This window comes from Lepus europaeus, chromosome 3, assembly GCF_033115175.1.
Source record: "Lepus europaeus isolate LE1 chromosome 3, mLepTim1.pri, whole genome shotgun sequence".
Lineage (NCBI taxonomy): Eukaryota > Metazoa > Chordata > Mammalia > Lagomorpha > Leporidae > Lepus > Lepus europaeus.
In genome coordinates, this window is record NC_084829.1 from 118,004,812 (window position 1) to 118,019,535 (window position 14,724).

The 14,724-nt window shown below is 37.6% G+C and overlaps 1 protein-coding gene across 2 annotated transcripts in view; it reads right to left on the reverse strand.

Annotated features, from left to right (window-relative positions):
• MAN1A1 (mannosidase alpha class 1A member 1) overlaps positions 1 to 14,724 on the reverse strand; it is a 203,980-nt gene that overhangs the window by 33,171 nt on the left and 156,085 nt on the right. For both annotated transcript variants that reach the window (XM_062186690.1, XM_062186691.1), the window contains exons 7-8: positions 5,508 to 5,631; positions 3,813 to 3,906 (exon numbers count right to left, since the gene is read on the reverse strand). In XM_062186690.1, the coding sequence (XP_062042674.1) occupies positions 3,813 to 3,906; positions 5,508 to 5,631 (218 nt within the window). The remainder of the gene's footprint in view (positions 1 to 3,812; positions 3,907 to 5,507; positions 5,632 to 14,724) is intronic.

The window sequence follows — 14,724 nt, forward strand, 5'->3', positions numbered from 1 at the left end:
TATCAAATTGTTAAGTCAACAACAGGAGTCACTGTGTACTTACATCTCATGTGGGATCTGTCCTTAATGTGTTATCTAATGTGAAGTGATGCTATAACTAGTATTAAAACAGTATTTTTACACTTTGTGTTTCTGTGTGGGTGCAAACTGATGAAATCTTTACTTAGTATTTACAGAATCAGTCTTCTGTATATAAAGATATTTGAAATGAAAAAAAAAAAACAAACCTGGAGTTAAATTGGAAATTGCATAGAAAATTAATCAATTTTTAAAAAATATCATGTAGGATCTCTGTCTTTAATGTGCTATACATTGTGATTTAATGCTATAACTAGTACTCAAACAGTATTTTTTCACTTTGTGTTGCTATGTGGGGGCAAACTGCTTTTCTTATATATACTTAATATATAGTAAACTGATCTTCTGTAGATAAAGAGAATTGAAATGAATCTTGATGTGAATGGAAGGGGAGAGGGAGCGGGAAAGGGGAGGGTTGCGGGTGGGAGGGAAGTTTGGGGGGGGGGGAGCCATTGTAATCCATAAGCTGTACACTGGAAATTTATATTCATTAAATAAAAGTTAAAAAAAAATGACAGCATAAAAAAAAAGAAAAAGTCATAAAATATAAAAAAAAATTAAAAGATATGTTTGTTAATTCACTAACAATTATATTCCCATTATATTATCATATAGTTACTTTCATAAAATTCTATATTTTAGCCGGCGCTGCGGCTCAATAGGCTAATCTTCCACCTTGTAGCTCCGGCACACCGGGTTCTAGTCCCGGTCAGGGCGCCGGATTCTGTCCCGGTTGCCCCTCTTCCAGGCCAGCTCTCTGCTGTGGCCAGGGAGTGCAGTGGAGGATGGCCCAAGTGCTTGGGCCCTGCACCACATGGGAGACCAGGAGAAGCACCTGGCTCCTGCCTTTAGATCAGTGCGGTGCGCCGGCCGCAGCACACCAGCCACAGCGGCCATTGGAGGGTGAACCAACGGCAAAAGGAAGACCTTTCTCTCTGTTTCTCTCTCTCACTGTCCACTCTGCCTGTCAAAAAAAAAAAAAGATGATATAAAAAAAATTCTATATTTTACAAAACCAAAAAATTCATAAGAACCCATCAGTGTTCTGTTTTACACTTAAAACTTTATTTATTTCCATTTATTTGAAAGTCAGAGACAGTAAAGAGACAGAGAGAGAAAGAGACAAACAGAGAGAGAGATATATCTTCTATTTAGCTGGTTCACTCCCCAGATGACCACAACATCTGGCACTGGGCCAGGCTATAAGAACCTAAGTGCTTGTGTCCTCATTTGCTGCTTCCCAGGATACCCATTACCAGGAATCTGGATTGGAAGTGGAGGCAGTACTTGAACCTAGGCACTCTCGCATGGGATGCAAGCAGCCAACGTGGCGTCCTAACTGCTGCACTGGATACTTGCCCTGCCAATTTTACATTTTTGCAAATCCCTTTAATGTTTGCCCTAGTAAAAGACATCTGGATTCTCATATCTGTTCTAATTTCAATCTACTGCTGACATGTTTTGGCTGACATATGAGAAAAAAGTTAGTCTCATACGATTTTACAATTGGAAAAAAGCTGAATGCCTTGATAGTCTTTTCAGGTTTTTATGGATATTTTTATTCAACACTACAACAAAATTTGACATGTGCTGTCTTCTAAAGGTTGCTTACAATGTGGAATTAGAAATTACATTAAAGGACTTTTGTATTTTGTTAGATTAAAATCTACTGGTCTATCTTGTACTTTGAATGGATCTTTTTCTCATGCATACTTTTGTAACAGCATGCATCGGTCACTTGGAAAATATTCATTCACTGAGTCACGCAGCTCTTCTTAATGTTGACACATTGCATTACACAATATCCAAAAGCACACTTATTAATATTACCAGTAATCTCATTAGAAAAGTGTTTGTGTCAAGCTCATGTGACACACATATGTTTTCCCAAATTCTACTTTTTATTTATAGGCTTGAACTTTATAGTATTGGCACAAATACTGATATGTTTCCTTGAAGTGACAAGCTTGTTTTCGATAACATGTCCACCAATTACTCAAGTCTGCACATCCAGTTTGTTTTTTGTTGTTCTTTTCAGTGAAAATGTTGATCCATGAAATAATAAGTGGCTAATTCAGCTCGCAACTCAATCATATGAGAGCTTTTCCTCCATGCAACCAGTGCTTCTCATTATGCAGCTAAAGTGCTTTCTATGTACTTTCCATTTCACTGTGTAAAGCATTACAAAGACATACATTCAAGAGCTGACGTGCACTAGAATCAATAATTTTACCACTTCATTAAGAACATTCAGAAATGAAACCACTATCTTTTTTTTTTTTTTTAAGTGCAGAGAACAACACAATGAGCATCAGTACTATTTGGTGTGTGCTTTGGTTCTCACTGGGACTTCAGCAGTTCTCTCCCTATTACTTCTGCAATGTAAGTGCACATGCTAACATGGTGAAAAAACATCATTTGCTATTATTATCATAAAAATAATTTGATCTTACTGGCATCCCATACAGGTGCTAGTTTGAGTCCCAGTTGCTCCACTTCCAATCCAGCTCCTTGCCTATGTGCCTGGGAAAGCAGTGGAAGATGGCTCAAGTTCTTGGGCCCTGCACCCAATGTGGGAGGCCTGGAAGAAAAGCTCCTGGCTTCTGGATTTGGACCCGCCCAACTTCAGTTGTGGCCATTTGGGGAATGAACCAGAGGATGGTAGATCTCTCCCTATTTCCCCCTCTCTCACTATAACTTTGCCTTTCAAGTAAGTAAATAAATCTTTTAAAAAACTAGAAAAAAAATTTGACCTTGTGGAACCCCTAGAAGTTCTTATGGTCTTCCAGTGGTCTATAGACCACACACTGAGGTCGGTGGTTAGCCTCGATCATGCGCCTAAGGCTTCGATAGGTAAAGCTTCCATAGTTACTACAACATACAAATGTGGGTTTTAGCACTTTTCTCTGACTAAATTATTCTTTAGGAAAATATTTGTAAAGTAACCATGAGGCACAATCATCCAAGAATGTGATATTTAAGTATAAAGAAACAATGTAAATTAGAGTAAAATTTTAAGGCAGTGCTAACAAGCTTGCCACAGCAAGGCATCTCATTTAACATTCTTTACTTGCTTTCTGTTGCTATTTAATCAACCACTGTATTCTCAAATTAGCTTGGGAAAATTTCTTTCAATTACTCTGAGTCTTATACCCCTGGTCAAAACTGTCTTAAGAATCTGAAGTGAGGGCTTCTTCTATCAAAAATCCTTGTATAATACTTGCTCCTGGCCTAAAGGTAACTCTACTGACAAGAAACCTTTATTTTGTGGCTTACAATTAAGAAGAGAAAAAGCCTTGATTGCTCTTCCAATTTTCCAAATCCTAAAGATTCACATGTCTTTCCCACTGAAGAGCCATGCTGAACAAGAAAAAAATGCCACAAAGTAGAATGATTCAGCTACTCTGTGCAAACCCCCTCTAGTCGTTGTTAGCACATAGGGGTCCACATGACCAGCTATCACAGGCTAACATTCACACACCGCCCTCACCAGATCTTTCCTTTCTGATGAATACCTTTAAATGGGCTTTGATGTCACCATATGCACAGTTATATGACAAGTAAACAATCCAGTTTCCTGTTAACACAATCTGCCTTACGACAGAAGTCTGTTTATTAAAGGAACCTCGTACATTTTCTCCTTTTCTAAACATTGCTCCCCAGGATTTATGCTTCCTTAGTGATCAATGCTGGGCACCAAAAAGAACTAAAGGAATACTAATGTTTTTACTTACGTTGACCCCACTGTCCGCTACTGGGATTCAGATAGTTGGGATAAAGGCCTTCTGGTTTTTCCAGTTTATTCAGTACCTTTCGAATATTCATCACCTCCAAGAGAAAATTAAATATTCCCATGAAAATCCAAAACAAAAGTGTCCACATCATTCTTTCTTTCTTGACTATGTCTTTCCATATTGGAAAAAAAATATGTTGATTTAAATGATGCAGAGTTAGAATAAATATAGTTGGTATAAGCATATTATTATTTTTACAAAAATAATGGCAAAACGTGAATACAGTTACACTGATTATCTGAATACTAATTATCTGATTACACACTGGTTACTAATAATCTACCACATTGTAAGCCCCATAGTAGCCAGTGGGTAAACAAAGTCACAGTCCTCTTGGGAGTTCTGCATTCCACTGATAAGACACAGACAGTAAAATATATGATGTCAAGAATAGTAAATGCTCTGAAAAAATAAAAGGGGGTGCCATGGATTGAATGGTGAGTTCCACAAATTCCCATGAAGGTGGACCCAATTACCAATATTGAAAGGTTGAACTGTTTGAGGAGGAATCCAAAAAAGGATACCAAGAAGGAGCAACCAGCGAGGATACAGGCAAACCTGAGAGCTTTAAACACCCGCAGCCAAGTGCAGAGATGGAGCATCTCATGGAGGAGGATCTCTCCCACTTTGTGCAATGCAGACAGGTCAAGGAATTCGAGGAGGAGGAATGGAAAACTGGCCTGGGGAACGTGGTGGTCACTGTGACAACTGTTGTGGGAGAAAAGCTCGACTGGACAGAGTTTAAGAAAAGCAGATGGAGACAACTCCTTCAAGGAATTTTGCTACAAAAGGGACCTGAAAAGTGGAGTGAGATCTAAGGGAATAGTAGTAGGGTGACTTTATCCAAATATGTATGGGTTTACTTCCTGAAAGTTGGAAATGAATTCACTTGCCATATCACATATTATAAAACACTTTGAGCCGGCGCCGTGGCTCAACAGGCTAATCCTCCGCCTTGCGGCGCCGGCACACCGGGTTCTAGTCCCGGTCGGGGCACCGATCCTGTCCCGGTTGCCCCTCTTCCAGGCCAGCTCTCTGCTGTGGCCAGGGAGTGCAGTGGAGGATAGCCCAAGTGTTTGGGCCCTGCACCCCATGGGAGACCAGGATAAGCACCTGGCTCCTGCCATCGGAACAGCGCGGTGCGCCGGCCGCAGCGCGCTACCGCGGCGGCCATTGGAGGGTGAACCAACAGCAAAAGGAAGACCTTTCTCTCTGTCTCTCTCTCTCTCTCTCACTGTCCACTCTGCCTGTCAAAAAAAAACAAAACAAACAAACAAAAAAAACAAACAAAAAAAACCACTTTGAATTTAGGTGTTTCACATACTTGTTTCTGATAGCCTATGCAATACTATGTAATTTTAGATAACGGAAAAAATTCAAGTAGGTAAAGGATTTTAAGAAGGCAGAGAGAACCAAACAAGGAAGCCAGGCTCTCTCACCTGGGGTTAGAGGGTGCTATGGAAAGAATGCAGGTTTATAGTCAGGTTTAATGAAATGTTGCATGGTACAAAACTTCATGAAGAGCTCTAGTAACCCTGGTTATCAATAACATCATATTTTACTAAATCTCCCAGGAGAGGATATTTTTTCTCACCAGTGTTGTTTTGCAATGCAAGTTGTATTGCAGACTCTCACCTTTTCAGCGAATATGGGATTTCCGGATAAGTGGCTCAAGTGCATGAACTCCAAATGCAAGGTTCCAAACTCTGCCAGAATGCTGCTGCCTCCAGAGGCCCAGGGCCAGTTCCTTCCAATGCCACTAAAGAAAAGAGTCATTGGAGAGTTATGGAGCAGGCTCATTGAATTGTCCACAGTTCAAAATAGTACAAGTGAAGGAGACAGCTTTTTAACAATGGTATATCTGCGAATAATCTATTTGGCTACTGCAAAACTGAGCACTAACAGTTTTGGCTATTGATTTTAGGCTTTGACTCCTACTTCCAAATTGAAAATTAGTGTTGACTTAAAGTCAGAAAGAAGTTTCTGTGAACTCGCTATTGATGAACAGACAAATATTTTTGGAAGGCACAGGTGGTATACAGAGATCTACAAAGATTTCCAGTGGCATATAAAATAAAACCGACCAAAACACTCCCACTTTGCATCAGCCCAATATTTTAATGTATTTCAGTCTGAGATTCCATGGAATTTTAGAAATTCACATTCTATACAAAATTTTATTTGGACAGAAATTAAACACCAAAGCTTCATTTGTTATTTACTCATTCCACCCCTCTCCAAATGCTTCTTCCATTTACTGGACTATCTGTTTGCTTATCTTCACACTGTATGTATTTTCTTAGGCCCTAAATTATTCCTTGCTCAAGAATCTCAAGAAAATCACATTATACAAATCTGAAAGAGGACAAAGGTACGAGCCTCAAAAAATTATTGCTTCATGTTTCACCTTGCAGAAATGCTTTTTAAAAGAGTTAGTTATAAGCAAGGATACACACACATACAAAGTGACTCTTACAGATGGTTATAATCTTGGGTACAGTTTACTTCTGAAGACGCATTTAAAACTTCAAGACATATGCGATAATTCAAATCAAGAATATAGTCAAATATTTTCCTGATCAATAAAAATCCACATTGTGATTTTAGTTCAGATGCACATTATTTGCCACATGTCTAGTATTTGCTACAAACTAAGCATGGTGTTGGGTTATAGGCATGGTTATGATAATAAATCACTCTTTTCTGTTCTCAAAGACCTCACAGCGTTATGGCTTGAAAGGTATAAACATGGATACTTCCAATTGCTTATGGTAAATGACAAGGTAAACGTGTGAATAGAGAACGCAGTCTTAACGTGGCACTCACAGAAAGCTTCTTTGAGGAGGAAGAGTCTCCTGAGAATGTGCTTTTTTTTTTTTTTTTAAATATATTTGAGTGGCAGCAACACACACACACACACACAGCCCCCATAGGCTGGTTCATCCCCCAAATGCTTGCAATGACTGGAGCTGAGCCAGGCTGAAGCAGGAGCTGGGAACTCACTCTGAGTTCTCCTGGCAGGGACCCAATTATCTGAGGGTCTGGAATTGCAAGTCAGAGCAGGGAATTGAACCCAGGTCTCCAATGTGGGATGTGGGAATCTTGAGTGAGGGCAGGCACCTATCCCCCTGAGTTGACTCTTGAAGGGTAAGTAAGAATTGGTAAGAAAAGGGAGGTGGGGTGCAACTCATGGGCATGGAGAAAATACACAAGCAGGCGGGCTAGGCAGCAGCCAGGGGCAGCTCTGGATCCTGGAAGGTGGAAGGAAGGGCAGGTGACTTGGGGGAAAGCTGTAAGGATAAGCTGAGTCCAGGTCTCAGAGGCTTGAGGGATTCTCACCTCTCTCCTTTCCCAAAGAAGGCCCTATGTAAACTGCTCTTGCTCTCCCCTGCCTTTCCTAACCCACCAAATTTGCCTTCTACCAGTCACAACTCTGGGTTAAACCATTTTCCAGCCACCTCAATGCTTCTGCTGAGGAATGCTGAAGAAAAGGAAAGCAATGAGGGCCAAATGAGAAGCTGGTGCCTGAAATCCTGGGCTAGACTCCTTCTTGCTCCCTGTGCCCTTTAACAGCAAAGTCTAGAATTTGTTCTAAAACTCACATGTGCAGTATACCTAAAAAAGAACACATAGAAGTAAGACTCAGATATCTGAAAATCACACATTCCCTTATTTTTAAAAATGCACTAAATTTTTTAGGTTCTGGAAATTTGGGTGAGTTTTATTTTCATGGTTAGCCTAGACAAAAGGAATATTCAATAATTCAAATAGGATGAATGTTAATTTCTAATTTTATTAACATATGGCTGGTACATATAGTAATTCTCATTAATTTGTTGTCATGACATACTGATTTTATTAGTTTTCAAAAATTTATTTGAAAGGAAGAGGAAGAAGGAGAGGGGGAAATAAAGAAGAAAGAGAGAGCATGAATGAGAGGGAGAGGGAGATGGAGAGGGAGAGGGAGTGGGAGAGGGAGAGGGAGAGGGAGAGGGAGAGGGAGAGGGAGAGGGAGAGGGAGAGGGAGAGGGAAAGAGTGAGAGAGCGCAACATCTTTCTTTTGCTGGTTCACTCCCTGAATGCCTGCCATAGTTAGGCTGGATCAGGCTGAAGCCAGGGGCAAGGAACTCAGTTGGGGTCTTCCATGTACGTGGCAGGGACCCAAGTACTCAAGCCATCACCCATTGCCTTCCCGGATGCTCATTAGTGGGAAACTGGAATTGGAAGTGGAGCTGGGACTCAAACTCAGGCACTTTTGAGATGGGGTGCAGCCTAAGATATGAATTTTTTACTCCAATCATTCTATCACTGATGAAAGTCAATAGCCCTATTAAACAAAATGAAAGACTTCTGTATCCTGGAGAAATAATAAAAATGAAGCTGCAACATAAAGGAGTATTAGGGCGCATGTGGGATAATGATTTCATCTTGGAAAAGGAGAGCAGGGTGCTGAGGACGTCCAGCCCCCCTTGCTCTTCAGGGACTGAACTTTCAGTGCAGCGACTGCAATGTGTGGTGGCACACACAGACACACAAGGCAAGCGGTAAAAAAGCACTAAACTCAAACTCAAATTACTTTTGTATCCACATATTTGTTCTCAGCCATTAATGTGGTGAATGAAGAGAAAACCAGAGATATACTGAAAAATTTCGAGTAGGTTAGAAAATTACAATTTAAAAAAGGTTATGTATTCCTCCTTCTACCTCCTCTGAACACATCCTTATCTGAAGGAAAGCAACCCTCTGCTACCACTGTTTAATCACAGGGGAGCAAGAGCACTAATAGCACTAGCAAAAATATGTCATGCTAACAATGCAAACTGGGTTTAGAAAAAATGGTGTGTTTATATGAAAGGATGGTTTTGCTAACCATTCACTCAACTTACAGAATTAATGCATTTTAGTAAAATTACTTACTTAGAAGATTAAAGGTTGTAGCTGGCTTTCAAATATAAGTCAGGGAAGGGGTTCAGGGAAACAGCGAGGGCACAACTGCATCTAGATATTATTTAGGTCACTTGACCTTGATTAGTCTAAACTACAAAGACCTGCAGATTCACCTGGATGACAGCACAGGAGCCCATGCCATGGGCCCTCACAGCTAAAATGTGTATCTCGGGCAGATGGCGGTCTCCCTTCTTAAAGTTAAAACCACCTTTGACTACTCACAGAATGAGGAAGATGAACAGCATGCTTGCTAAGATCTATTTTGTCTCTAAATTCTGAATCTACTGAGGAAGCTATGTACTTGTGAGACTCTAATCTCTAAAAGACAGCAGGCATTGGATGCTAAAAGGGGGTGTGTGGAAATGAAATGAGTTCAGAAAGTCTTCTTCTCCCTTGGTCTAAGGATCGTCGTGTCCTGGGCATCCCACATCATCAAACACCAGACATTTTTGAACTCCAGACCAATATGCATCTCATCTCTAGGAGGCAGGGATTTAGAATGTCATTAACTTCAGTTTCACAGCATTTTAAAGGCAGTTGCGATGTTGTTTATCTGGTCTATTTTACAAGTACGAACAGTATTTTAGATAAAATGTCTTAAAGATAAAATAATAACTTGTGTTCAGGAACTATTAGTTCCATAATATAAGCTTGAAAGGGAGGAATATTTGAATATTCCAATCTAATTATGATGACTACAAAATGACGAGTTGCCACATGGAAATTTATACACAGAAAGGGAATGAACACCATCTGGGGAGCTGCCATGTGTTTGTTTTAGAGAATCCTAGAAGAGAACTTCAAACTTTTGTTTTACTCTAATTTAATTTATTTGTTTTCTCCAATGCCTAAGTTCTTCCATTTGAAACTAGAGCATTATTTAATCTATATTTTAATTTAACTTTTCAGTGTTCTACAAAGGTACTCATTATTTGAAAATAAAACATATCACAACCAAAATAACTGCTTCTGGCGACTGTAATTAGAAATATGTCTTGAAAAGAAGTGAGTCATGAAGATTCTTTTGAAATTGTAGAATGCTGTTTTGTTGCTTCAGAGATTATAATTTGAATGCAGTTTATTAGCAGTGGTAACATATTTCGTCTTCCTACTGTAATAAAAAGCTGGAAGGTATAATTATTTACTGACCTCATAGCTCTGACAAGTAATGGGTGTTATATGCTTTTCTTCTTTCTCCTGGGTATAGTCATTAGAGGCACTGGCGCTATTCTACTCATGTCTGAATCCCATGGTGCTAATTCTTTTCCTAGAGCGTGTAATGATTCAAGTTCTGGCTCTAGGGCTGCTCTGCACTGATGTGTACCCCTTCAAAATAATCTTAAATTGAGGTGACTAAAGGAATGTGTGTATAAGTGACTTCCCAGCTATGATGTGGAACATTAAAGCATATATTTGACCACCTGGTATGATCAAATGGAACAAAGAAGTTACTGAGATGAAACAGTTCTAAAACAATTTCCATATGAATATATAAACAAAGCATTTAATAGGCACAACATCTTGGTTAGCTATGCCTTTTAATTTATTGTTACTTGCTGCTTGCTATTCAATGCAAAATGGGAAATGGGTCACTAAAATTTTTGAGGATTATTGCTTGAATAACTTTTGATTGGATGGTAACTGAACCAACTCTCTTCAAGTTCATCATCAGAATATAGCTCACTCACAGCGGTTATGGAGTTCCCAGTTTTTGGAAGAAACCCACCCCAAGCCAGCCTATATGTTATTAGGTAGCCTTATTCACTTGCAAGTGGAAAGACACATAAAATATTTAATTCAACAGTGCAGACCATCCAAATATTCCTTTTGGATTTTAGCACAAATTAGTAAAGAATAATTTGAAATTTCATGAATGGTTGTTCATTTAGTTATATTCCCAAAGCTTAATGATTTTCAGATAAAGCAATTTCAGCTTCACTTACAAATGACTCCTTCCTGAAAAGGGCTGCACACTGCCGGTCTTCCAGGTTTACATTTAAGATTGTACTAAGAGCTGGACTAACAATCCCAGGGGCTGGCATTCTAAGACTAGCCAAGCTTCTATTATATCAGGTTGCTGATTGAAAATCTGATAGGGAAGGCCTATCTCATCAAGGAAAAATGGCTAATAAAGAGCAGTCTTTTGACTGAATTAATTCAAATACACACTTTCCTGCATCTGAACAGTAGCATGTGGGTTAAATCTGCAATGAATTCTACAGTTCATCTTTTTAACCAAAGGCCAAAACAGTATTTAAAATTACTCATATCTTGTTCAATCTTATCATGGGTAGTTAGATACAGTTGAAATTGAGTACTTATCATTTTATTCTGCCCCTTAATACCACTGTATTTTAATTTGTTTACCCTGGATTATGAGGGAAGCTGGGGATTACAAAGATTGAAAATGGTGAGATGATCTCTCTATTCTCACAAATAACTAGCTCCCAAATTCTAAAGATGCAGGATTCTCTCTTCCAGCTGTTCTCTGGGTAAGATCTTCTTGTTAGTCACTATCCTATCATTAGTTTTGGGGACAATCACCAAAAAGGCTAGCAGAACTGATGAAAAAATTTTGGTGCATATTGAATGTTTTATATATATATATATATATATATATTATACATATATATAGGAATTTACTTTATTGTACTTTTTTAAGAAAACAAATCATAGTCTACACATTGCTTTAAATATATACTGCAATTTTCACTGACATTTTCCATTCCAATCAATATAAACCATCAATGCAGTTAAGTGTACAATATCTGACTGAATGGACATATTATTTATTTAAGTATATGCTACTGATAGATACTGAAGCTGACTTATTTTCAGACAAAAATGTTTACATAGATTCCAGTTGGAAGATGTTATTTGAATTCTCTACAATGATAATTAAGATGCATTTAGGAACGCATATTGGAGGTATAAATGTCCACTATTCACAGAGCTATTTTTAGAGTGTAGGCCTATGATATCCCACCACATGTGATAACCTCTGGAACTCTTGGAATACCTCAAATCCATGTGTAGTAGGTCTCTGCATGAAGTCTTTAAAATCAGGAGTTGGTAGCTAAATACCATCATTTATATTCAGATACTTCTATAGTAAACATCAGAATGGAACAGAAGCAATAGTATATTCTATCTTGAGAAATGGTAATTCACTAAATTAGTTTCTGAGATATCTGCTAGAAATTTCCTTTGACTTTGGAGCAATTGTTCCATTACTGTAAGTGTTTAACACCTATCATGCCATGACAGTACTTCAGACAATAAGACTGCTATGATACTTTGGCTATTTTGTCCATCTATTTGTCTGCTTTCATTCTACTGGTCTGTGGATCATCTTTGGATCAAGCTACATGAAATCAATAGTTTACAGGCTTAAAAACAATTCTCTAAATTCTGTTCTATAATTTCTTTCTGTAACTGGAATGATAAGTATTATTCATTTTTATTACGAGGATACTTCAAGAAGTTTATGGACAATGGGATTAAAAGATGTTTATTTCGATAGAAAAAATTTTGAAGCACATATAAAGGAAAATCTTAAAAATGTTCATAGAAAGTGTGTATTATCAAAAAAATTGTAAGCATTTCATTTTCTTTGCATTAAACTTATCTTGTGAATCCTTTTTCCACAAACTTTTTGAAGTGCCCTTGTAGATTCTAAGATCAACAGGGATAGAGATCCTGTTTTATGGCACCTGTACAATGTCCAGAGTAGTGTCAAGACATGTAGTTGCTCCATAAATATTTTATTTAGTAAAAGCAAAAGGCAAAATTAAAAGAGGTTGTGTCATTGGACCCCACCGCTAATTTATATATAAATAATCCTCATATAAGCTCATATTTACAGTCACCAAATACAAGTCCTCTTACAGCCACTTTAAGAACACATCCTCTTCCAGGCTAATCATATGGCTTACTATCACAGGGCTGACAGATTCTGACGTCATGATTTCTAAAAGCTGAGATAAGGTGAAATGAGGGTGAAAACATTCTGAAGAAGACTAAATTTTATTCAATTTAAATGATTTTTAAAAAAATTCTGAATCCATGTCCTTCCTATTTTTCTGATATTTAGCTTATCGTTTTAAAGAAATGATGACAGTAGGCAGGTTTTTGTTTGTTTTGGGTACACTTTATTGATGAAAGAAAAACACTGTCAACCTACATTTGATCTCTCTCCATAATTATGGAAATTTTTCTTGGTCCATGAAAGCTAAAAGTCTGGCACCACTGGCCTTAGGGCATAGCTGAAACAATGGAGCGATTCCTATTGGAAACAACAGTTCACTATCAATGATGCCAAAGCTCATGCTAAGTTTTGGCTGAAATGCTGAGATATATGAAGATAACATTAAATGACTGTTCAACAGATTAAAATATATGCTCTTTGGATGCATCTTCCCAAATTCAGCAAATAAGACTGGCCCAGTCAGTTTATCAAAATTTATTGAGTGCTTACTATGTGCCAGTGACCATGCAATACAAACATCAAATATTGCAGTAGATACAATCAGGGATTTTTATTGTCAAGATGGTTGGCAATGAAAGTTTGGAGGGCTGGGGTCTCACTGGCAATTTAATTAAAATTTTATTCAGTTAGTAGTAAAAAGGAAATACAGATTTTAGAAAACCATTTCTGTATTTCTGTGGGCACAGCCAAAAATATCAAATGAGTCTAATTAAATTTTTATAAATTAAAAGTGAACTTCATCTGGGTGGGATATAGGGTACATTAATATCTTACTACCGAGTTCAGCATATCCTCACTGTAGGTCTTTTCCAGATATTAAACCACTTGGGAGTAACTGGGAAGCATTAATTTCTGGATACCTAATAAATTAGTTATCACTATTCTTCAGAATGGTCAATAAATTATTTTTCAGGAAATATCAGTCAAATTAATGCTAGATTAAGGAACTCATAGGGAAGTCATACAGTTAGTAGTACAATTTCTTTTCAAATTCACAATTGGTGAGTTAATAGCAAGAAAGTTACAGAAAACAGGTGAAATTATGATAATTAGGGCCAAAAACTAGGGTGTTCTTTCAAAGCTGTGTTATTTCTCTCAATATCAAGTGTAAAACTAACCAACCAAAGGAAACTAGATGGCTAATTAAACTACTTTATAATTTAAAATGGTAGTTTCTCTTAATATTGGATTTTTATGTAAGAAATAATACAAATAAAAAATGTGTGCATAGCTGTGGTAAGGACAGATTCAGGGATTATTCTTAGAAGGCTGTAGATTTCGAAGCTACTGAGCTACTTCATTCTTATTTTTCTGCCTTCTGCCTACAACTTCTGGTTTGAAGGCTATGGGAAGCTGTGCTATGAATTGATTTGGCAACTGAAGTTTTAAAAACACAAAATAAAAGAGTAAAACCATGACAAAACAGTAAAGAGGACAAGGAAGAGTAAAAAGGAAAACTCAATAATAAAGACAGGCAATATATTCAACAAAACATGAACTAGTACAACAAACTCAGTATCTGCCCTGTTTTGGTCCTCAAAAATATTCTAACATAAAATAAAGTTGGTGCTTAAGGATAATCTGGTCTGTTACAATCAGCTATAGGTTGCCTTGTGACATCTTCTGTTTAATTTTTTAGGCTCAGCTGATCTCCTTAACTGGAGAGTAAGAGCTAAAGACAGGTGTTTCTTATTCTTTTACCACCACAATCCCTCAAATGGATATTCAAACAGTAGTTGCTTTAATTTGATAATAGCTGCATTTATACATGGCAGTAACTAATTCCTTTTTAACATATTTCAATAATGCACAATATTTTCAGTAAAATTCAGAAAGTATATTACTTATAGTTAAGATAGTGTATGTTTTTGATACTCAATTTACATTCTCATACATTTTTAAGATTCTTAATATTAT